A 23,450-nucleotide genomic window follows, 5' to 3' on the forward strand; every position below is an offset into this window, starting at 1 on the left:
CTCTAGCCCTCCTGAGAAGGTCATTACTCCCCAACTCGCCTTTTTTGTTGTTTTTTGGTTTCTGGTTTATTGAGGCAGGGTCTCGCTTTGTCTCCCAGAGTGGAGTGCAGTGGCGCGATGGCAGCCTCTACCTCCTGGGCTCAAGCGATCCTCTCACCTCAGCCTCCCTGGGACCACAGGCGAGCGCCATTACGCCCGCTTTTTTTTTTTTTTTTTTTTTTTTTTTTTTTTGATAGAGACGAGGTCTCGCGATGTTGTCCAGGCTGGTCTCTAACTCAAGATCCTCTCACCTCGGCCTCCGAAAGTGCTGGGATGACAGGTGTGAGCCACGGCGCCCGGCCCCTCGCCCGCCTTCTGAAGGAGCCTTTCGTCCTCAAGGGCGAGGCCACTCCCTCCCCGCGAGTTCCATGCCCCTTAGAGGGTCATAGTTCCCTACGGGTAGGTGGCGCCCTCCCCCAGGCCCGGGGCCCCGACCGCCCGTGCCGCCTCCTTCCGGACCCTCCTCTGCGATGACGGCGCCGCGAGCAGGCCGGGCGGACTGGGCGGGGCTCCGAGAGGGGACTGGGACCCAGACCGGCTAGGAGACGGGGAGCGGGCGGCGCGGCCATGGCTGGCTGCTGCGCCGCGCTGGCGGCCTTCCTGTTCGAGTACGACACGCCGCGCATCGTGCTCATCCGCAGCCGCAAAGTGGGGCTCATGAACCGCGCCGTGCAGCTGCTCATCCTGGCCTACGTCATCGGGTGAGCACGGGGCCGCGCGGGGGACGCGGCGGGGGGCGCGGCGTTTGCTACCCTCGGGTCCGCGCCGTGCGGCGGCTCATCCCGGCCTCGGTCACCTGGGCGAGTCCGGGAGCGGCGAGCCGAGGCGGTGACACCTTCCCTGGGCCCCAGCCGCCGCGCCGGGGCCCCAGGGGCGGGAGGCTGCTTGCTGCTGTTTTAAAGCCACAGCCTGGGCCGGGCGCGGTGGCGCACGCCTGTAATCCCAGCACTTTGGGAGCCCGAGGTGGCACCATCGCCTGAGCCCAGGAGTTCGAAACCAGTTTGGGCAACATCGTAGGACCCCTTCTCTGCAAAAAATTAAAAATCAGCCGGGCCTGGTGGCGCGTGCCTGGGGTCCCAGCTACTTAGGAGGCTGAGGTGGGAGGATCGCCTGAGCCCAAGAGGCTGAGGTTGCAGTGAGCTATGATCACACCACTTAACTCGAGCCTGGGAGACAGTCCGAGACCCGTCTTTTTACAAAATAAAGGCAAAGCCTGGCTAGGCCGTTACCCTCTCCTGCCTGACCCCCCATAGTGCCGCTTGGCTGTAGGGGCTTCGTCCTGAACATCTCAATCTTCGCTCTCCACTTCCCATCTTGCTGATTTGCTGACAAAACCAAAGCTTGGAATTTCCGCTTGGTTCCTTCTGGGTCGGTGGCTTCTGGTCATTCCTTTTGATCACTATGCGGTGTCACTATGTGGTAGTAACGAGGTCAGTCTTCAAGGGTGTTTAAAGTTTGCTTCCTTTGTTTTCTGGGGTTGTGGAGCTTTTTGTGGTACCTGCCCTAGCCTAGTCAGTCATTCCCCATGCTGCCCCCTTAGGCTAGAGATGCCCTGCCGCCTTCAGGCCTCGCTGAATGTGCCATTGTACTTGAAGGCACCTGTTACTTTTTTTTTTTTTTTTTTTTTTTTTTTGAGACAGAGTTTCTCTCTTGTCGCCCGGGCTGGAGTGCAAAGGCACGATCTCGGCTCACTGCAACCTCTGCCTCCCGGGTTCAAGCAATTCTCCTGTCTCAGTCTCCCGAGTGGCTGGGATTACAGGCGCCCGCCACCACGCCCGGCCAATTTTTGTATTTTTTAGTAGAGACTGGGTTTCAGGCTGGTCTTGAACTGACCTCAAGTGATCCGCCCACCTCAGCCTCCCAAAGTGCTGGGATTACAGGCGTGAGACCCCGCACCGGGCTGGCACTTGTTACAATTGAATACAACCCGAGAGAGAAGATGAGAATTACCTTGCCACCTGGGGCCACTTTAAAGGCTTACCTGGGGTGTTCTGGTGTCTACAGCTGCTGGGCTGACACGTATTGCCTCGTGCAGTGATCCCCAAACTGCACATTGGAACCATCTGGGAATCTTTGGCTCCCATCCCCAGACCCTTTTTTATTTTTTTGATGGAGTCTCCCTCTGTCGCCCAGGCTGGAGTGCAGTGGTGCAATCTTGGCTCGCTGCAACCTCCACCTCCCTGGTTCAAGCGATTCTCCTGCCTCAGCCTCCTGAGTAGCTGGGATTACAGGCACCCACCACCATGCCCGGCTAATTTTTGTATTTTTAGTAGGGACAGGGTTTCACCATGTTGACCAGGCTGGTCTTGAACTCCTGGCCTCAGGTGATCCACCTGCCTTGGCCTCCCAGAGTGCTGGGATTACGGGCGTGAGCCACCGCACCCAGACGCGTCCCCAGACCTTCTGATTTAATTGCTGTAGAGTATGGTCAGCTGCCCAGGTGATTCTGATGTTCAGCAACATTTTGGAACCAATGAACTGTGTTTCCCAAGTTTACCTGATCATGGAAGACTCATCTGAGGAATTGTTTAAAAGTAACAAATCCCCCCCTCTTTGGGGTGAGGTTTGGAATCTTAACAGTGCCCAAGGGAAGCCCAAGCAGGTTTGGCTTCCAATATCTGTCAGCAGCAGCAGTAGATACAGACAGTATTCAAGAGGATGGCTTTCCAGGTGCAGACGCAACATCAGAACCACCAGGCCCACACCCAGATTTGGACTCATTGGCTCACACCTGTAGTCCCAGTGCTTTGGGAGGCCAAGGTGGGAGGATTGCTTGAGGCCAGGAGCTCAAGACCAGCCTGGACACAAGACCAGCCTGGACAACATAGCGAGACCCCATCTGTAAGAGAAAAATAAAGGTTAAAATGGTAAATTGTACTGATGGAGGTGTGCAAAAAAAAGACTTTTTTTTTTTTTTTTTTTTTTTTGCCAAGCACCGTGGCTCATGGCTATAATCCCAGCACTTTGGGAGGCTGAGGAGGGTGGATCACCTGAGGTCAGGAGTTCGAGACCAGCCTGGCCAACATGGTGAAACCCCATCTCTACTAAAAGTACAAAAAATTAGCCAGGCCTAGTGGCTGATGCCTGTAATCCCAGCTACGTGGGAGGCTGAGGCAGGAGAATCGTTTGAATCCAGGAGGCAGAGGTTGCAGTGAGCCGAGATTGCGCCACTGTACTCCGGCCTCGGCAACAAGAGCAAAACTCCATCTCAAATATATATGTGTGTATATATATATATATATATATATATATATATATATATATTTTTTTTTTTTTTTTTTTTTTTTTTTTTTTTGAGACTCACTGCTAGCCAGTTAACTGAACTCACATCCCTGGTTGGACCTGAAGCATTTGGGGGCAGGAGCTCCCCTGCAGCTTTTTGCTTTTGGCGTTTGCTGCTAGTGGGAGGATCAGTGCACATCTACCTTAGGGTACCTGTAAAATTACGACTGTAGAAAATATCCATAGTGGTGTTGCACTGTATAGTAGCCACTAGTAACTTGTATCTATTGAACGCTTTAACTCTTCCTACTCTACACTGAGATGTGCTATAACCATAAAATACACACTGGATTTCAAAGACATAGTACAGAAAAAGAGGCTGGGCACAGTGGCTCATGCCTGAAATCACAGTACTTTGGGAGGCTGAGGTGGGAAGATCGCTTGAGCTCAAGAGTTTGAGACAAACCTGGGCAACATAGCAAGAACTTGCCTCTACAAAAAAATACAAAAATTAGCCTGGCATGGTGGCACACACCTATAGGCCTACCTATTTGGGAGGTTGAGGCAGAAGGACTGCTTGAGCCTGGGAGGTTGAGGCCACAGAGAGCTGTGATCACACCACCACACTCCAGCCTGGGCAACAGAGCAAGACACTGTCTCAAAAAAAACAAAGAGTACCACTATCACATGAATACATTTTTTATTGATGACATGTTAAAATATTTTGGATATATTGGGTTACACAGAATATATCATTACAATTAATTTTTCCTGTCTCTTTTCTTTTCTTTTTTCTTTTTTTCTTTTTAAACGGCGTCTTGCTTTGTCACCCAGACTGGAGTGCAATGCACTGCAACCTCTGCCTCCCAGGCTCAAGTGATTCTACCATCTCAGCCTCTGGAATTATGGGCCTACAGGTGCACACCACCATGACTGGCTAATTATTGTGTTTTTGTTTGTTTGTTTGTTTGTTTGTAGAGATGAGAAATCTCATCTCTACAATCATGAGGTTTCCATGTTGCCCAGGCTGGTCTCGAACTCCTGAGCTCTAGCAATCTGTCTGCCTCAGCCTCCCAAAGTGCTAGGATTACAGGCATGAGCCAACGTGCCCGGCCCTTTCTATTTCTTTTTACTTTTTGACATGGCTCCTAGAAACTTTCAAATTACAGGGTCTTGCCCTGTGGTAGCTCATGCCTGTAATCCCAATAGTTTGGGAGGCTGAGGCAGGTGGATCCCTTGAGCTTAGGAATTTTGAGACCAGCCTGGGCAACATAGTGAAACCCCATCTCTACCAAAAATACAAAAAATTAGCTTGGCATAGTGGCGCACACCTGTAGACCCAGCTGCTTGGGAGGCTGAGGTGGGAGGATTGCTGTAGCCTGGGAGGCGGAGGTTGCAGTGAGCCGAGATTGTGCCACTGCACTTCAGCCTGGGCAACAGAGCGAGAGCCTGTCTCAAAAAAAAAAAAAAAAAAAAAAAAAAAAAAAAAAAAAAAAGGGCTTGCATTATGTTTTTATTGGACAGCACAGCTCTGTAGGATTCCTTATGATGTATTCACTGTCTCGGTCATGAGAATCTTTAAAGCAGTAAATGCTTTGCTTTTGTCCATCTTGCTATAATCAAAACTGACTCAGGACCTGAATTAAGGCTCTTTTTTTTTTAACCTCATCTCTTTAACTTTTTGATCCAACTCATCTTGGTGAAATTGTGGTCTCCTACAGCAACCCTTCCTCAAAAAGAGACCGAACATGCAATTCTCATCTAACTCTGTTAACAGTCATATGATGAGGAAATAATCACATGATAATGAGTGGCATGAAACCCTGTGTCTCTAAATTAAGCAACTCACTGTACTTGATGAGTACATCAGTCTTCCTGCCCCAAGCTTTTGTGTGTCAGACTGGAATTAAATGGAAGCTTACACTGCAGCTGAATTCCTAGAAGCCCTGGACTTGTCAGGGGAAAAGCCCATCGGGGGAAAGCCTATCTCTAGGCTGGGCAATGAACTTGGAGACTGCTTGATCACACACACTCATAAGTAACCAAAACCATTAATTTCTTTTCTTTTTTGGCGGGGGGACAGAGTCTCATTCTTGCCCAGGCTGAAGTGCAGTGGCATGATCTCAGCCCACTGCAATCTCCACCTCCCGGGTTCAAGTGATTCTCCTGCCTCAGCCTCCCGAGTATCTGGGACTACAGGCACCCACCACCACACCCAGCTAATTTTTTGTATTTTTAGTAGAGACGGGGTTTCACAATGTTGGCCAGGCTGGTCTTAGACTCTTGACCTCAACAAAATCAGTGAATTTCTGAAGTCTCAGCACCTAGAACTTAGAAGAAGGAGAAACCTAGCATTTCCTGATTCTATAAATAACAACACTGATAGTCTCTAGTAGATGTTTAACAGCAGTTCGAAGGGGAGGGGTTCTGATTTGTAGTACTGGCCAATTTCCATGGTGTCAGTACTTGCTCCGTGACCAACGATGACTTACAAACATTGTTGTAAGCATTTGACATACATTAATTCATTTACCCTCACAAGAATCCTGTGAAGTTCTACTATCATTCCCAGATTATAGATGGGAAAAACTGAGGTACAGTGAGGTTAAGCACCTTGGCCAAAGTTATGCCTCGTGAATGGTGGAGCTGAGCCATGAACCAAGACCTGCTGCCTCCAGTCTGTCCTAACCCCTATCAGCTAATGCCTGTAGATGGTTTTTTGTTTTTTGTTTTTGAGACAGAGCCTTGCCCTGTCGCCCAGGCTGGAGTGTGTTGGCATCACAGCTCACTGCAGCCTCTGTCTCCCAGGCTCAAGTGATCCTCCCACCTCAGCCTCCCAAGTAGCTGGAATTTTTATTGGACAGCACAGCTCTGTAGGATTCCTTATGACGTATTCACTATCTCAGTCATGAGAATCTTTAAAGCAGTAAATGCTTTGCTTTTGTCCATCTTGCTATAATCAAAACTGACCATGCCCAGCTAATTTTTTATTTTTTGTAGGGATCCCTATGTTGCCCAGGCTTGTCTCGAGCTCTTGGGCACAAATGATCTTCCCCCCTTGACCTCGCAAAGTTCTGGGATTACAGGCATGAGCCACTGTACCCAGCCCCTTTGGATTTTTAATTGTTCAAACTGGTAGTCATAATCCCACTTCAGAGGAGAGAACCATATATGTGACCAGAATTCTTGGGGGAAAAGTAAGAAACTACTCTTAAAAGTTCCTTAAACGGTAGAATTCTCTTTTTTAGAAAGAGTAGCCTAGGGGTGTCCAATCTTTTGGCTTTCCTGGGCCACTTTGGAAGAAGAATAATTATCTTGGGCCACACATAAAATATGCTAACACTAACAATAGCTGATGAGCTAAAAAACAAATTTTTTTTTAATCACAAAAAAAAACTCAACGTTTTAAGAAAGTTTACGAATTTGTATTGGGCCTCATTCAAAGCCATCCTGGGCCACATGTGGCCTGTGTGCTGTGGGCTGGACAAGCTTAGAGCAGAGCATAGTGGGTGAGAGAAGAGGCTTCAGATGCTTCTGGCTTGAGTTCAAATCCTGACTCTGCCACTCACTAGCTGTGTGACCTTGGGCAAGTGACTTAACCTCTCTGTGTTTCCATTTCCTCCTCTGTAAAATGGAAATAATAATAATGATACCTGTCTCATAAAGTGGTCAGGATTAAATGAGTTAATACATATAAAGAGCTTAGATCTGTGCCTGGTGCCTATAAACACTCCAGTGGTAACTATTATAATTTGTATTATCCCTTGGTGATTCCCATAGGTCACAAGCATTGAAAGTGCTCAAAGGGCCAGGTGCGGTAGCTCATGCCTGTAATCCTGGCACTTTGGGAGGTCGAGGTGGGCAGATCACTTGAGGTCAGGAGTTCGAGATCAGCCTGGCCAACATGGTGAAACCCGTCTCTACTAAAAATACAAAATTAGCCAGGTATGGTGGCACATGCCTGTAATCCCAGCTACTTGGAAGGCTGAGGCAAGATAATTGCCTGAACTCAGGAGGCGGAGGTTGCAGTGAGCCGAGATCGCGCCATTGCTCTCCAGCTTGTGGGCAACAAGAGCGAAACTTCGTCTCAAAAAAAAAAAAGAAAGTGCTCAAATGTCATAAAGACAGTATTCATCGAGTGTTTTCTCTGTGCCATCAGTGTGCTGAGTGCTTTACCTGCACCACCTCATTTATTTCCCACAAACCCTCCTGTGGTTTAGGTGCTACTATCCCCATTTGGCAGAAGTGGAAATAGAGCCCCCTGGAAGGTACGTAGCTTGTAGAAAGTCATGTAATTAGTCAACACCGGACTTCCCACCACTGGCCAGCAGAAGCTTCCCCATCAATTCAAATCCATTGAATCCTAATGGCAATTTAAGAGGCCTGTTTTATTTTATAGGTGGGTGTTTGTGTGGGAAAAGGGCTACCAGGAAACTGACTCCGTGGTCAGCTCCGTTACGACCAAGGTCAAGGGCGTGGCTGTGACCAACACTTCTAAACTTGGATTCCGGATCTGGGATGTGGCGGATTATGTGATACCAGCTCAGGTGTGTCTCCCACTGTGTCTTCTGTCTAACACTGACACCTTGCTCTTTACTGAGTTTGCACACTTGATTAATGATTGACGTGGCCTAAGTCCTGACATCGCCGATGCCCAGAATGATTGTTTTAGTCCAAGAAAACGGTGCAGCCAGATCTCTTTTCAGCTTAGGATCTAACGGAGTGTATCCAGGCAGCTGTGCTTCCTCAGCCTGAAAGCATGGCAGGCTGAAAGACAGGAAGCCTTCCAGGTAGACATCTCGGTCTCTCTCAGGCCCTGAAAGATGAGAAAACAAATGTCTTAAATCCTGATAAAAATTCAAGTGGAAATATCACCTTTCCACATTTGGGTTTGTGTTATTGTCCCAAATCCACAAAGTAAATCTTTTCAGACAGTGTAAAAACTTTAGGCTGGGCACGGTGGCTCACACCTGTAATCCCAGCACTTTGGGAGGCCAAGGCAGGTGTATCACGAGGTCAAGAGATTGAGACCATCCTGGCTAACACAGTGAAACCTTGTCTACTAAAAATACAAAAATTAGCGGGGTGTTGTGGTGGGCGCCTGTAGTCCCAGCTTCTAGGGAGGCTGAGGCAGGAGAATCTCTTGAACCTGGGAGGCGGAGGTTGTAGTGAGCCAAGATGGTGCCACTGCACTCCAGCCTGGTGACAGAGCAAGACTCCGTCTCAAAAAAAAAAAAAAAGATCAAGTGGAACAGGGGATTTGTAGTTGGCTGGAGGGGGCAGTCCTGTTAGCATGCACCTGTCTCAGCAGAGAGACAGCTGTCTCCTGTGCAGGCATAGCCTTGTCCCGGTGAGCTCTGGGAATGTCATGCTCGGTGTGTTTACTGGGCAGATGAGGAAGGGCACAAGCCCCACTTTTGTCCCTTGGTGGAAAGGAGCACCCCCAACTCAGCCTTCGGTGGATCTGGGCAGGGGCTGTATGAGTTCCCCAGGGCTTTCCTCATGAGCTTTCACAACGTCTGTGTTCTTCGTAGATGGAACACAGTCATCTATTGGCAGCCCCTTGGCTCATCTCCAGATTGAAATTCCCCTTAATTTGAAGTAGATAAGAGATAGGAAACAGACCAGATGTGGTGGTTCATGCCTGTAATCTCAACACTTTTGGAGGCCAAGGCAGAAGGATCGCTTGAGCCCAGGAGTTTGAGGCTGAAGTGAACTGTGATCACGCCACTGCACTCCAGCTAGGGCAATAGAGCAAGACCCCAACTCTAAAAGAGAGAGAAAGAAGGAGAGATAGGAAACAAAAAGTAGACCATACTGGATTGCTCCAAGTATAACTCAGGAGGGTCGTAGGAGCGGCCTTCTCTAACACCAAACGCGGAGTGTGTTTGTACATTGAACACCTGGGAACATGACAGCATGGTGGGAGAGAGGCTGCAGCTCATGCCACATCCTCACGCCTGCTCCTGTGGCCTTCTCCTTGTCTCCCAACATAGTTTGCCCTAGGCCTTTGGAGGACGCCAGCTGTTCCTAGAGCTTCCACCACATGTCAGACGTGGGGTTGGGGATGTCTACAGACTGGTTGGTTTCTGAGTTGCCCTGATCCTCAAGATGGCTCCCACTACTGACTGTTCTTCTCAGCAGTGTGAAATGCTGAAAGCTTTGGGCATCTCCTTTTAAAATGCCTGGGCCCAGCCAGGCGCAGTGGCTTACGCCTGTAGACCCAGCACTTTTGGAGGCCAAGGCAGGAGGATCACTTGAGCTCAGGAGTTCAAGACCAGCCTGGGCAATATAGTGAGACCCCATCTTGATTGGATGGGTGGTGGATGGATGGATGGATAGATGGATGGATGGATGGATGGATGGATGGATGGATAGATAGATAGATAGATAGATATAGATAAATGATAGGAGAAAGAAAAAGAAAGAAAAGAGAAGAGAGAAAAGAAAGAAAGAAAAGGAATAGATAGGATAGATGACAGATAGATGATAGGATAGATTAGATAGGTGATAGATAATAGATAAATAGAAAATAGATGATAGATATAGGATAGATTACATAGAGAGATAGACAGACAGATAATAGATTAGATTAGATAGATGGATACCAGCCCCCAATGAGAGGAGGATCCAACTAGAATCTTTTGGGGTCTTTGCCTTTTATTCCTTATATGAGGAGGTCATTATCAGCAATTTTTCAGTCTCATCCCTAGCAAATTGCTTTCCAGAAACTCTAAATCAATTATTTGGCACCTTTATACGTATAAGGAGGAAACAGAACCTTCTCAAAGAGAAATGTCACTTGCTGACCCTGACCGAGTCTTCTCTAGAATGTTTTATTTATAATTTCAGTTAGGAAAGAAAACCAGCCAGATTTGAGCCCCATGAGGCCTCATGTTTTTATTCCTCTGAGATCATCTGATTGGCAGGGAATGTTTTTAGCACTTGTTGGCTCTTTCCCTCAATAAGTCAAGTTTGATTGAGAAACCATTGTTTCAGTTTGCAGACGCCCCCCCCTTTTTTTAACTGCAGTCAAATTCACTTACAGAAATTAACCACTTTAAGTCAGGCACAGTGGCTCATGCTTGTAATCCCAGCACTTTGGGAGGCTGAGGCAGGTAGATCACTTGAGGCCAGGAGTTGGAGACCAGCCTAGCCAACATGGTGAAATCCTATCTCTACTAAAAATACAAAAATTAGCCAGGTGTGGTGGTGTACACCTGTAGTCCCAGCTACTCAGAAGGGTGAGGCTAGAGAATCGCTTGAACCCAGGAGGCGGAGATTGCAGTGAGCCAAGATCGTGCCACTGCCCTGCAGCCTGGGTGACAGAGCAAGGCTCCATCTCAAATAAATAAATAAATAAGAAAGAAATTAACCATTTTAAAATGAAAAATTCAGCACATTTAGTGCATTCAGTGTTATGAAAGCATCACCTCTATCTAGTTCAAAACATTTCCATCACCCCAAAGGGAAGCCTCGTATGTTACACAACCACTCCCCATTCCCCACTTCTCTCACTCCCTGGCAACCCCTAAGTGCTTTGTCTCTATGGACTTGACTGTTCTGGAAATTTCACATCAATGTAATCGTGTCCTGTGTGGCCTTTGTGTCTGGCTTCTTTCACTCAGCATCATGTTTTTGGGGTTCATCCATGTCGTAGCCTGTGTCAGTGGTTTATTCCTTTATTTTATTATTTTATTTGTTGAGACGAAGTCTCACTTCGTCACCCAGGCTGAAGTGCACTGGCGTGATCTTGGCTCACTGCAACCTCTGCCTCCCGGGTTCCAGTGATTCTCCTGGCTCAGCCTCCTGAGTAGCTGGGATTACAGGTGCCTGCCACCACACCCGGCTCCGTGTGTGTGTGTGTGTGTGTGTGTGTGTGTGTGTGTGTGTGTGTGTTTTAGTAGAGACGAAGTTTCACCGTGTTGGCCAGGCTGATCTGGAATTCTTGACCTCAGGTGATCCGCCTGCCTCAGCCTCCCAAAGTGCTGGGATTACAGGTGTGAGCCACCGTGCCTGGCCCCTTCATTCCTTTTCATTCATGGCTGAATCACATTTCATTGTGTGACTAGACTAGGACAGACATTTGGGCTGTTTCCACTTTTTTTTTTTTTTTTGAGACAGAGTCTCATTGTGTCATCCAGGCTGGAGTGCAGTGGCGTGATCTCGGCTCACTGCAACCTCTGACTCCTGGATTCAAGCAATTCTCCTGCCTCAGCCTCCCAAGTAGCTGGGACTACAGGCACCCACCACCACGCCTGGCTAATTTTTGTATTTTTAGTAGAGACGGGGTTTCACTGTGTTGACCAGGCTGGTCTTGAACTCCTGACCTCGTGATCCGCCCGCCTCAGCCTCCCAAAGTGTTGGGATTACAGGCTTGAGCCACCGCGCCTGACCTGTTTCCACCTTTTGGCTCTTGTGAAAAGTGTTGCTCTGAACATTTATGTACAAGGATTTGTTTGAGTCGCCGTTTTCCATTAGGTTATAAACTTTGATGGGAGAGAGCGGGAGACCATGCGGTCAGTGTTTGAGTTGTCCTCTTCAGTCAGCGTCTGCCTTTCTTGGCTCTCCGTGAGTCCTCTGAGCGTGACTTGCCCGTGCTCTCTCCCCTCTGCAGGAGGAAAACTCCGTCTTCGTCATGACCAATGTGATCCTCACCATGAACCAGACCCAGGGCCTGTGCCCCGAGGTAGGAGGCCCCCCGGGGAAGAGCTCCAGGCCCCACACCCCTCTCCACGCCTGTCCACCTGTGTGTGGGGCCTGACCACGTGGACCTTGTTTTCACTCCTTCTTTTTCCAGATTCCAGATGAGACCACTGTGTGTGAATCAGATGCCAGCTGTACTGCCGGCTCTGCTGGCACCCACAGCAACGGTACGAGCTTGCGGCCTCCTGGGGAGGGCAGCCCCTGAGCAGATCGCCCCCACTGTGGAGCCTCTCTGATAGAGAAATCCTCCCAATTCCTTCACGTGACCCTGGGTGAGCCAGGTGTCGAGGTTGGGGTCCTGGAACCCTCTCTACATTCACTGCTGTCATTGGAGCCCCACAAACCATCCCAGCTCTTGCCCTACTCTCAGTTTTGGTTTTTGGTTTTTGGGTTTTGGTTTTTTGTTTTTTGTTTTTTTTTTTTTGAGCCAGAGTCTCGCTCTGTCGCCCAAGCTGGAGTGCAGTGACGTGATCTCGGCCCACTGCAACCTCCACCTCCTGGGTTCAAGCAATTCTCCTGCCTCAACCTCCCGAGTAGCTGGGATTACAGGCACGCGCCACCACGCCCAACTAATTTTTGTATTTTTGGTAGAGATGGGGTTTTACCATGTTGGCCAGGCTGCTCTCGAACTCCTGACCTCGTGATCCACCCGCCTCAGCCTCCCAAAGTGCTAGGATTACAGGCATGAGCCACCGTGCCTGGCCTCTTGTCCCATTCTTTAGCTTGGCGTCACCCTGGCTGAGATGTGGATGGGAACTCCTGAACACTGACACTGTCTAAATCCCAGATTTGCACAGCTCAAGACTGGCACATGGGAGGCTGGATGGGACTCTCACTCTCTACTCCAAAAAGGTAGAAAATAGGAGACCCCTGTGGACGTGGGACCCCCCCTTGTGCTTGTAGGAGTCTCAACAGGCAGATGTGTACCTTTCAACCGGTCCGTCAAGACGTGTGAGGTGGCAGCCTGGTGCCCGGTGGAGGATGACACACACGTGCCACAGTGAGTCCAGCCCTAGGGAAGGAAGTGCTTTTTTTTTTTTTTTTTGAGACACAGTTTCACTCTGTACCCCAGGCTGGAGTGCAGTGGTGCGATCTTGGCTCACCACAACCTCCGCCTCCTGGGTTCAAGCGATTTTCTGTGCCTCAGCCTCCCGAGTAGCTGGGATTACAGGCGCCCGCCACCACGCCCAGCTAATTTTTTGTATTTTTAGTAGAGACGGGGTTTTGCCATGTTGGCCAAGCTGGTCTCCAACTCCTGACCTCAAGTGATCCACCTGCCTTGGCCTCCCAAAGTGCTGGGATTACAGGCAGGAGCCACCACACCCAGCCGGAAGCCACCACACCCAGCCGGAAACACCTTCAACTCTGGGTGTCAGCCTTGAGCAGAGGTGGTCAAGGAGTTACACCTGTGTGTTTCTGGTGTCTGTGTGGAGTCAGGCTGCCCTAGGATGGCTGCTCTCAACCACAAGGCAGCGACCATCAGTGGCAAGGTGGGCCACAAGTGTCTGTCACTCACGAGAAGGGTGCAAGTGACCTCCTTGTATGTTAGGACTCTGTCAGTTGCAAATAACTGACAGGAAACAGTTCTCAGTGCCTTAAGCACATGTACACACACACACACACACACACACATGCGTGCATAGCGGGGAACAGTGTATTGTTCGGCTAACCAAAAAGATCCAGCGTGGCCATGAGAATCTTATGCCACGCTGAGGCAGAAGAATCTCTTGAACCTGGGAGGCAGAGGTTGCTGAGCTGAGATGGTGCCACTGCACTCCCTCCTGGGCAACAGAGGCCACTGCACTCCTGCCTGGGCGACAGAATGAGGGATAAAGGACAACACCCTAGTCTCCCCTCCTGGCTCTGCGTCCCTCCATGCCAGCTTCACTCGCAGGACCCACAGCATAGCCCAGGAGGCAGCGCTGCACTTACAGCCCCCCAAGGCTGGGTCTCCCTTTCCAGCTGTCCCTGGAGATTCTAGACCTGTCCATCATCACATCAACGGCCATATCTCTCAACACATCTCTGTGGCTGGGGCATGGGTTTTGCTTATCGGCTTGGGCCTGGGTCACATGCCCACCTCTGCAGCTGGGGCTAGAGTCAGACCCACCCAAGTGACACAGGCAAGCATTGGGGAGATATGGCTTCCAAAGGACATTTGGGGTTCTGTTACCAGAAAAGCTGGGAGCAAATGCTGGGAAGAAAACAACAGATGTTTGCTACAGTGTATTTTAAACTAAACTAGACAGGTTCGTCCTGGCACGGTGGCTCATGCTGTAATCCTAGCACTTTGGGAGGCTGAGGCAGGCGGATCATCTGAGGCCAGGAGTTCGAGACCAGCCTGGACAACATGGAGAAACCCCGTCTCTACTAAAAATACAAAAATTAGCTGGGCATGGTGGCGGTCGTCTGTAATCCCAGCTACTTGGGAGGCTGAGGTAGGAGAATTGCTTGAACCCGGGAAGTGGAGGTTGCAGTAAGCTGAGATCGCTCTTCTGTACTCTAACCTGGGCGACAGAGAGAGACTCTGTCTCAAAAAATAAAAATTTTAGAAAATAAATAAAAATTTAAAAATCAACTAAACTAGCCAGATTCAAGGTTGCTCTAGAATAACATTCTTCGTGGTTGTAATTGGCTGTGCTTCGTGGGGTGGAGTCCAGGCAGCACTCTGAGAAGTGCGTGCAGCCCAGGGCCTTTCTCACCGAGAGCTCAGACTGAGGCCTCCATGAGCCCCGGGGAGTAGGAAGTCACTGAACCTCATCCTGGGTGTGTTGAGACAGAAGGAAAGGCTGAGAACTGCAGATTTAGAGATTGCTAAGGCAAAGGAAGGAGATAGAAAAAGAAAAGGAATCCTAGCATCTTAGAGCTGGAGAGGATCTCACAGAGCTGTGCTCTCCAGCACAGGAGACTCTGACCACGTGTGGCTATTGAAAATTGAAATATGGCTGGGTCCGAAAGGAGATGGGCTGTCCATAGGAAGTGCACTCATCATCAAATCCGATTGTTGTTTTTTTTTTTTTTTTTTTTTTGAGACGAAGTCTCACTCTGTCGCCCAAGCTGGAGTGCAGTGGCGTGATCTCGGCTCACCGCAACCTCCGCCTCCTGGGTTCAAGTGATTCTCCTGCCTCAGCCTCCTGAGTAGCTGGGATTATAGGCACCCCCCCCACCACACCTTGCTAATTTTTGTATTTTTAGTAGAGATGGGGTTTCACCATGTTGGCCAGGCTGGTCTCAAACTCCTGACCTCAGGTTATCCACCTGCCTCAGCCTCCCAAAGTGCTGGGATTACAGGTGTGAGCCACCGCGCCCAGCCTGATTCTGAATATTTATTATTTGTTTATTTTTTATTTATTTTTATTTATTTATTTATTTATTTTTTTGAGACAGAGTCTCGTTCTGTCGCCCAGGCTGGAGTGCAGTGGCGCCATCTCTGCTCACTACAAGCTCTGCCTCCTGCACTCACACCATTCTCCTGCCTCAGCCTCCCAAGTAGCTGGGATTACTGGGACCCACCACCACACCCAGCTAATTTTTTTTGTAGTTTTAGTAGAGACGGGGTTCCACTGTGTTAGCCAGGATGGTCTCGATCTCCTGACCTCGTGATCTGCCTGCCTTGGCCTCCCAAAGTGCTGGGATTACAGGCGTGAGTCACCGCGCCCAGCCCTGAATATTTATTATGAAAAAAAGAATGTATAATATCTCATTGATTTTTTTATGTTAGTTACATGTTAAAGTAATATTTTGGGTTACTGTACAAAATTTTACTTGTTTCTTTTACTTTGTAACGTGGCTATTAGGAAACTTTAAATTGGAGTGTGGCTTGTAGTTGTGTCTCATAAGATGCTTTTTTTTGACACAGGATCTTGCTCTGTCACCCAGTGCAGTGATAACGATCATGGCTCACTGCAGCTTCGAACTCCTGGACTCAAGTGATCTTCCCGCCTCATCCTCCTGTGTAGCTGGGACCACAGGGGCGCACCACCATGCCCAGCTAACTTATTTTTTGTAGAGACAGGGTCTCGCCATGTTGCCCAGGCTGGTCTTGAACTCCTGGGCTCAAGCAACCCACCTGCCTTAGCCTCCCAAAGTGCTGGGATTACAGCGTGAGCTACCACACCTGGCCTCACAATATACTTTTATTGGACATCACTGTTAAAGATCTAATGCAGTGTAACATGATTTTTAAGTGCACACTGATGTAAGAAATAACACTGGCCGGGCACGGTGGCTCACGCCTATAATCTCAGCACTTTGGGAGGCAGAGACGGGTGGATCACTTGAGGCCAGGAGTTCAAAACCAGCCTGGCCAACATGGTGAAACCCCCTCTCTACTAAAAATATAAAAATTATCCAGGCGTGGTGGTGCGCCCCTGTAATCCCGCTACTCAGGAGGCTGAGGCACGAGAATTGCTTGAACCTGGGAGATGGAAGTTGCAGTGAGCCGAGATCATGCCACTGCGCTCCAGCCTGGGCGACAGAATAAGACTCTGTCTCAAAAACAAAACAAAAAATAAAACGTTTTGGAACTAGATAGAGGTGATGATTGCACAACATTACGAATGTACTAAATGCCACAGAATTGTCCAGTTTAAAATGGTTAATTTTGTGTTATGTGAATTTCATCTCAATTTCTCTAAAAAGGTGAGCTGATCTTAAAGTATTACATATGAGGTACACAGGTGTGTGTGGGGGGGTGTTATGGTACAGGAAATGACAAAAACTTGAACACCCCTGTTGTAAGCCATCCCTCTTGAGGGAGTGGGGACTTTGAAAACCTGAGAGAAGTCCAGGCATGGTGGCCGATGCCTGTAATCCCAGCACTTTGGGAGACCGAGGTGGGTGGATCACCTGAGGTCAGGTGTTCGAGACCAGCCTGGCCAACATGGTGAAACCCCATCTCTACTAAAAATATGAAAAAATTAGCCAGGCGTGGTGGTGCATGCCTGTAACCCCAGCTACTCGGGAGGCTGAGGTAGGAGAATCACTTGAACCCAGAGGTTGCAGTGAGCCGAGATCGCGGCATTGCAATCCAGCCTGAGCAACAGGAGCAAGAGTCCATCTCAAAAAAAAAATCTGAGAGAAGCTCCTTGGTCCCAGCCTTTCTCTGACAGCAGCAATGACAGGCTCAGCTCTCCTCAGAGTGCGGCCCTGTCACTGGCCTTGCTCCTGTCTCAGGGCTGGGAAGACTGTTGACGTTGTCATTCCAAAGATCCCACCTGGATCAGGGGAACATCCCCCACAGAAGAGTTAGCCGTACAGTGCCAGATTCTCCAGGAGAAATTCACCAAAGAAATGGAGTCCCCTTGGGGACAGATTCAACTTGTATTGTCAGCCAGGAGCTGACGTGGCACTTCTGACAAGAGGCAGGCGCACCTGCTGGCAGGTGCTTTGTGCACTTTTCAGACAGATCAGGATCCAGCCTGTAGGCAAATTTACTTTTGCTTTGACTTGTAAAACCGGATCTGCCCAGCCTTCATTCTTTCCCTGGAGAACACCTGAGGCCCCAAAGCCTGGCCTCCTCTGAGGCCACAAATCCCCTCCCTGGTTAGCAATTCAGTTTTCACTGCCTTGGGGGAGAGGGCCTGCTCTTCCTTGAGAGGAAGAACCTGGAAGGCTTGGCTCAGTGTCTTCTCTTGGAAGAGAAGAAGAGTGTGTATGCAGAAGGGAATAGAAAATGCTAGACGTGTTTCATCTTCTTGACAAAATGGCATTGTAAGATGTGTGTATATGTTTTTAAAAATATTACATAGGGGCTGAACATGGTGGCCCACTCCTGTAGTCCAGCACAGAGAGGCAGAGGTGGGAGGATCGCTTGAGGTCAGGAGTTCCAGGCCAGCCTGGGCAATGTAGCAAGACTTTGTCTCTACAAAAAAAAAAAAAAATTTAATTAGCCAGGCATGGTGATGCATGCCTATATTTCCAGCTACTTGAGAGGCTGAGGTGGGAGAATCCCTTGAGCCTGGGAGGTGGAGGCTACAAGAAGCTGTGTTCATGCAATTTACTCCAGCCTGGGCAACAGAGCAAGACCCTGTCTCAAAAATATACATAGGCTGGGCGTGGTAGCTCATGCCTGTAATCTCAGCACTTTGGGAGGCTGAAGCAGGCAGATCACTTGAGGCCAGGAGTTGGAGACCAGCCTGATCAACATGGTGGAACCCCGTCTCTACTAAAAATACACAAAAAGTTAACCAGGCATAGTGGCACACGCCTGTAATCCCAGCTACACAGGAGGCTGAGGCAGGAGAATTGCCTGAACCCGGGAGGCTGAGGTTGCAGTGAGCTGAGATCATGCCATTGCACTCAAGCCTGGGTGACAGAGTGACTCCATCTCAAAAAAATAAATAAATAAAATATATATATACACATACACACTATACATATTTTATTTTTATATATATATATAGCATGGGTATGTGAGTATTTGTATATATTTGTATTTTATTAACAGTAATGTTATCATTGTTTTTCAGACCTGCCTTTTTAAAGGCTGCAGAAAACTTCACTCTTTTGGTTAAGAACAACATCTGGTATCCCAAATTTAATTTCAGCAAGTAAGTGGTGGCCAGGTGTGTGAGTTCACCAGGGTCTTGGAGAAACTTACGGCTCTTCCCTCTTCTCTGAGGTTTTTGTCGCTCTGATTTCCTGCTTCCTCTCGACTTTAGGAGGAATATCCTTCCCAACATCACCACTACTTACCTCAAGTCGTGCATTTATGATGCTAAAACAGATCCCTTCTGCCCCATATTCCATCTTGGCAAAATAGTGGAGAACGCAGGACACAGCTTCCAGGACATGGCTGTGGAGGTGGGTGCGGGCCCTGGCTCTCCTGACCCGGCCCTGGAGGCGTCTCGTGCCAGGCGCTGAGGAAAGCCTTGCCGTGTCTCTGCTGCTCACCCCCAGGGAGGCATCATGGGCATCCAGGTCAACTGGGACTGCAACCTGGACAGAGCCGCCTCCCACTGCTTGCCCAGGTACTCCTTCCGCCGCCTGGATACACGGGACGTCGAGCACAACGTGTCTCCTGGCTACAATTTCAGGTGGGCATGAGCTTGGGCCCCTCGCTCATGTTGTGGGGGGTGCTGGTGGCTGGGTACGCGCCAGTGGGCCGCCCACTGAAGACCAGCACTCAGGCAGCACCCCATGGGCAGGCTGCCGGTCCCCCGTCCAAGGCGGCGGGAAGGCCATGCTGGGAAAATGCCCTTAGTAGTGTCCTGCTCCGGGGCCATCCCGGCCCCCGAGACCCCTCCTTGCCCTTTCCTGCCGCAAGAAACGTGTTGAGATGGTTCTTAGAGCAGCCAGGAGAGGCTGGGGGCTCGAGCTTTCCAGCGCCAGGCTCAGCCATGACCTCCATTCACTGTCTCGAGGAGCGGATGATCTCGTGATCCTCCAGTCCAAAGGCCTCTGGGGCCTGGCGCAGGAATTGGTTTCTCGAAGGTTGAACCAGTGCCAGAATCTCCAGAGTGCAGGGGACACAGGATTGAGGCCCTGAAAGGCCTTGCTGGGTTCCCTGCTGCAAATGCTGTCATCTCGGTGTCCTGGGGCAGGTGTAAGCGAGTCCCACAAACAGTGGCTTGCAACCACGGGACTTGATTCTCTCGCAGTTCTGGAGGCCACAACCTAAAATCCAGGCGTCAGCAGGGCCGTGCTCGCTCTGAAGGCTCTGGAGAGAGTCCTTACTTGTCTCTCCTGGCTTCTGGTAGCCCATGGCATTCCTTGGTTTGTGGACGCATAACTCAAGTCTCTGCCTCTGCCGTCATGAGGCCTTCTGCCCTGTGTCTCTGTGTCTTTTCTTCTTGTAAGGACATCAGTTACTGAATTTAGGGCCCACCCTACTCTAATATGCCTCATCTTAACAAATTACGTCTGCCAAGATCCTATTTCCAAATAAGGTCACACTCCCAGGCTTCAGGTAAATGTAAATTTTTGGGGACACACTGTTCAACCCACTACAGCTGATGATCTCATGACGGGGTCTTATTGCCACTTCCTCGAGGCAGCAGAATCTGTAGCCAGGTACATTTCCATGTACCCTTTGTTGCATTTTTCACACTCCTTAAAAAATAGGCCCTCCAGGCCAGGCACAGTGACTCACGCCTGTAATCCTAGCACTTTGGGAGGCCAAGGCGGGCAGATCACCTGATGTCGGGAGTTCAAGACCAGCCTGGCCAGCATGGCGAAAGCCCGTCTCTACTAAAAAAAATACAAAAATTAGCAGGGCATGGTGGCGCATGCCTGTAATCCCAGCTGCTTGGGAGGCTGAGGCAGGAGAATCGCTTGAGCCAGGGAGGCAGAGGTTGCAGTGAGCCGAGATCGCACTGCTGCACTCCAGCCTGGGCGACAAAGCAAGTCTTCGTCTCAAGGGGAAAAAAAAAGGCCCTGCAAGGACGCTCCTGGGCGCATTCAGCGGTGCTTTGGGCTGCACTTGCCTCCCCCTAGTGGTGACGTGTGGAATCCGATCCATACGGGATCCTAAGACCTCTGTAATTGTAGGATCTGCTGGCTCACTGAGTAAAGCAGCTATTTGAATTTTTCTTTTCTAGCAGTTAGATTTGTGTTATTCCATCTCTTACTGTCACACACTTCTTGTGGAAACCTCAAGCTTAGGTCAGAGCCCTAAAACGGAAAGACCTCAGGACGCCTATCCCCTGACCTCGGGCAGCACCAGGTCCTGCCTGAGTCTCCCAGGCCTGGCCCATGGCATGGAAGTTGTGGGCCAGATAGAGCATGGAGCTAGGGTGCAGGCCGAGGCTCCTGGTGGATCCCTGGAGAACACGGGGCAGCAGATGGTATGTCTTGATGGTTCTTCACCAACCATCCATCCCCTGCTCACGCGTGTGCGCTCTCTGTTATATATATATATCCTTTTGCGTCTGGCTCCTTCCCCTTAGCCTGATGTTTTCAAGCTTCATCCATGTTGTAGCCTGTGTCAGTACCTCGTCTCTTTTTATGGCCAAATGATATTCTCTTGTGTTGACAGATGACGTTTTGTTCATCTCTTTATCTGCATGACGAATCAGTGGTTCTTTTTGTTGTTGTTCTTGAAGACTGCGTGCACAGAATCAATGTTTCTTTGAAAAAATAAAAAAATAAAAAAGCCCTGGGTCGAGAGATTGAGACCATCCTGGCCAACTTGGTGAAACCCCGTCTCTACTAAAAAAATCCAAAAATTAGCTGGGTGTGGTGGTGCGCACCTGTAGTCCCAGCTACTCGGGAGGCTGAGGCAGGAGAATTGCTTGAACCCGGGAGGCAGAGGTTGCAGTGAGCCAAGATTGATGCCCCTACACTCCAGCCTGGCAACAGAGGGAGACCATCTCAAAAAAAAAAAAAAAAAAGGCCCTGCACTGATGCTGTGTTTGGGGCTGGCTTAGTCCCCTCCTGCAATGCTGGCTGGTCACATTCTTACTGTTGGATGTTGGAGGCCAGGGTCCCTTGAGGGAGGCAGGCAAGATGTACCAGGTGGGATGTTGACAGCAAACTGTTCAGGTTCAGGAGAGGACGGTGGTGCTGGAGGAGGAGGTCTCCCTGTGCCCCTCCACCTCGTGGGCCCCGCATCCTCCTGCTTGCACAGCCTGCCTCAGCCAGGAGAGGCCCCGAGCCACTCCAGCATCCGTTCAGCCGGCAGAGTGGGCCATTCGCCTGTGCCAGCTCCACTCTAACATCCTCTCACAGGGCCCAAGGTCCTGCCCCAGCCATCTCCCCGATCCATCCTCTTTCCCCTCAGGTTTGCCAAGTACTACAGAGACCTGGCTGGCAACGAGCAGCGCACGCTCATCAAGGCCTATGGCATCCGCTTCGACATCATCGTGTTTGGGAAGGTAGCTCGCCGCCACTGGCTCCCCTCCGTCACTCCCTGCAGGGACAAGGGGCCTCTCCCTGCCCCTGCGGAAACACTTTTTTTCTTTTTCTCTGTCTTGGCAGGCAGGGAAATTTGACATCATCCCCACTATGATCAACATCGGCTCTGGCCTGGCGCTGCTAGGCATGGTGAGTGGTTTAGGCCCTGCCTTCACCCTCACGGTGAGGTGAGACCCTGGGCTGGGGTCCTGGTCCTGGCCCTGGGCCCTAGACCTCAGATGAGTTTCTAGACTTGACCCTCCCACCTTCTTTCCCTTGGCCCCCAGCCCTCCTCCCACCTTCCCTTCGCCAAGACCACCCCCCTCGGGTCCCAGCCTTCTCCCAAGAGATGGGAGTGCCTTTCCATTCCGGTAAAGATTCCAGGCTTCTCAGGAAGGGGCATGCAAAGAATAAGATGGGCTGCAAGCATCCTGGCTTACTCTCACCCTGTGCTAAATTCAGGCGACCGTGCTGTGTGACATCATAGTCCTCTACTGCACGAAGAAAAGACTCTACTATCGGGAGAAGAAATATAAATATGTGGAAGATTACGAGCAGGTAGGCCCCTCCTGGCCCCCAGCAGGCACAGACCTCTCATCTCCCGCGTGTGGGAGCCCTTGGCGTGGGCCCATCTGGGGAGGCCCTTCTGCAGGGGCTGGCACCAGTGTGGCGTGGTGTCCCCATTAACCCAGGCAGTCTCGCCACTCTCAGCAGCTGCGCCATCCCTAAGCCCCTGTACTAGATTGACTCTTTAAACCCAGCTTCGTTTCAATGAGCAACATCTCAGGTTGGTGATGATAGTGCATGCTCTGAGAACGCCTGTGTGCACACACGACTTCAGTTCACCTTGCCGAACAGGAAGGGTTGGGTTCCAGGCCTGGGACCAACTTGAGAACCCCTGGCGGTGAATTCCCGGGCGCGCACCTCCCTCCCGCCTGCCACAAGGGGTCCTGGGGGCACCTTGATCTGCTTGTGTCCTTCTTTGCAGGGTCTTGCTAGCGAGCTGGACCAGTGAGGCCTACCCCACGCCTGGGCTCTCCACGGCCCCATCGAAGAACAGAGAGGAGGAGGAGGGAGAAATGGCCGCCATATCACCCCAGAGAAATTTCTGGAATCTGATTGAGTCTCCACTCCACAAGCACTCAGGGTTCCCCAGCAGCTCCTGTGTGTTGTGTGCAGGATCTGTTTGCCCACTCGGCCCAGGAGGTCACCAGTTTGTTCTTGGCTGGGTCAACTCTGTTATTCCCGCAACCTGGGGTTGTCGAGGGAGTGCTGGCCCGAGGCAGTGGCACTGCTGTGGCTTTCAGGGCTGGAGCTGGCTTTGCTCAGAAGCCTCCTGTCTCCAGCTGTCTCCAGGACAGGCCCAGTCCTCTGAGGCACGGCGGCTCTGTTCAAGCACTTCATGCGGCAGGGGAGGCCGCCTGGCTGCAGTCACTAGACTTGTAGCAGGCCTGGGCTGCAGGCTTCCCCCGACCATTCACTGCAGCCATGAGGCAGAGCTGGCATTTCTCCTCAGAGAAGCGCTGTGCTAAGGTGATCGAGGACCAGACATTAAAGCGTGATTTTCTTAATCCCTGTCTGTTGTCTCGTAGCATGTGCTAGAACTTTCCTTCCTACCCTTTCAAGACAACCAGTAAATCCACTTGTCC

At 50.3% G+C, this 23,450-nt stretch overlaps 1 protein-coding gene across 1 annotated transcript; it reads left to right on the forward strand.

The window, feature by feature from the left end:
* Positions 1-304: 304 nt before the first annotated feature.
* On the forward strand, positions 305-23,372 carry P2RX4 (purinergic receptor P2X 4). The gene is made up of 12 exons (XM_030821517.1): positions 305-740; positions 7,661-7,808; positions 11,879-11,950; positions 12,062-12,134; positions 12,871-12,967; positions 18,438-18,518; positions 18,630-18,771; positions 18,868-19,004; positions 21,689-21,782; positions 21,886-21,951; positions 22,264-22,359; positions 22,790-23,372. Exons 1-12 carry the CDS (start codon positions 607-609, stop codon positions 22,814-22,816), a joined length of 1,167 nt encoding a protein of 388 aa, XP_030677377.1. The 5' UTR covers positions 305-606; the 3' UTR covers positions 22,817-23,372.
* The last annotated feature ends 78 nt before the right edge of the window (positions 23,373-23,450 follow it).

This window comes from Nomascus leucogenys, chromosome 10, assembly GCF_006542625.1.
Source record: "Nomascus leucogenys isolate Asia chromosome 10, Asia_NLE_v1, whole genome shotgun sequence".
NCBI classification, from domain to species: Eukaryota; Metazoa; Chordata; class Mammalia; order Primates; family Hylobatidae; genus Nomascus; species Nomascus leucogenys.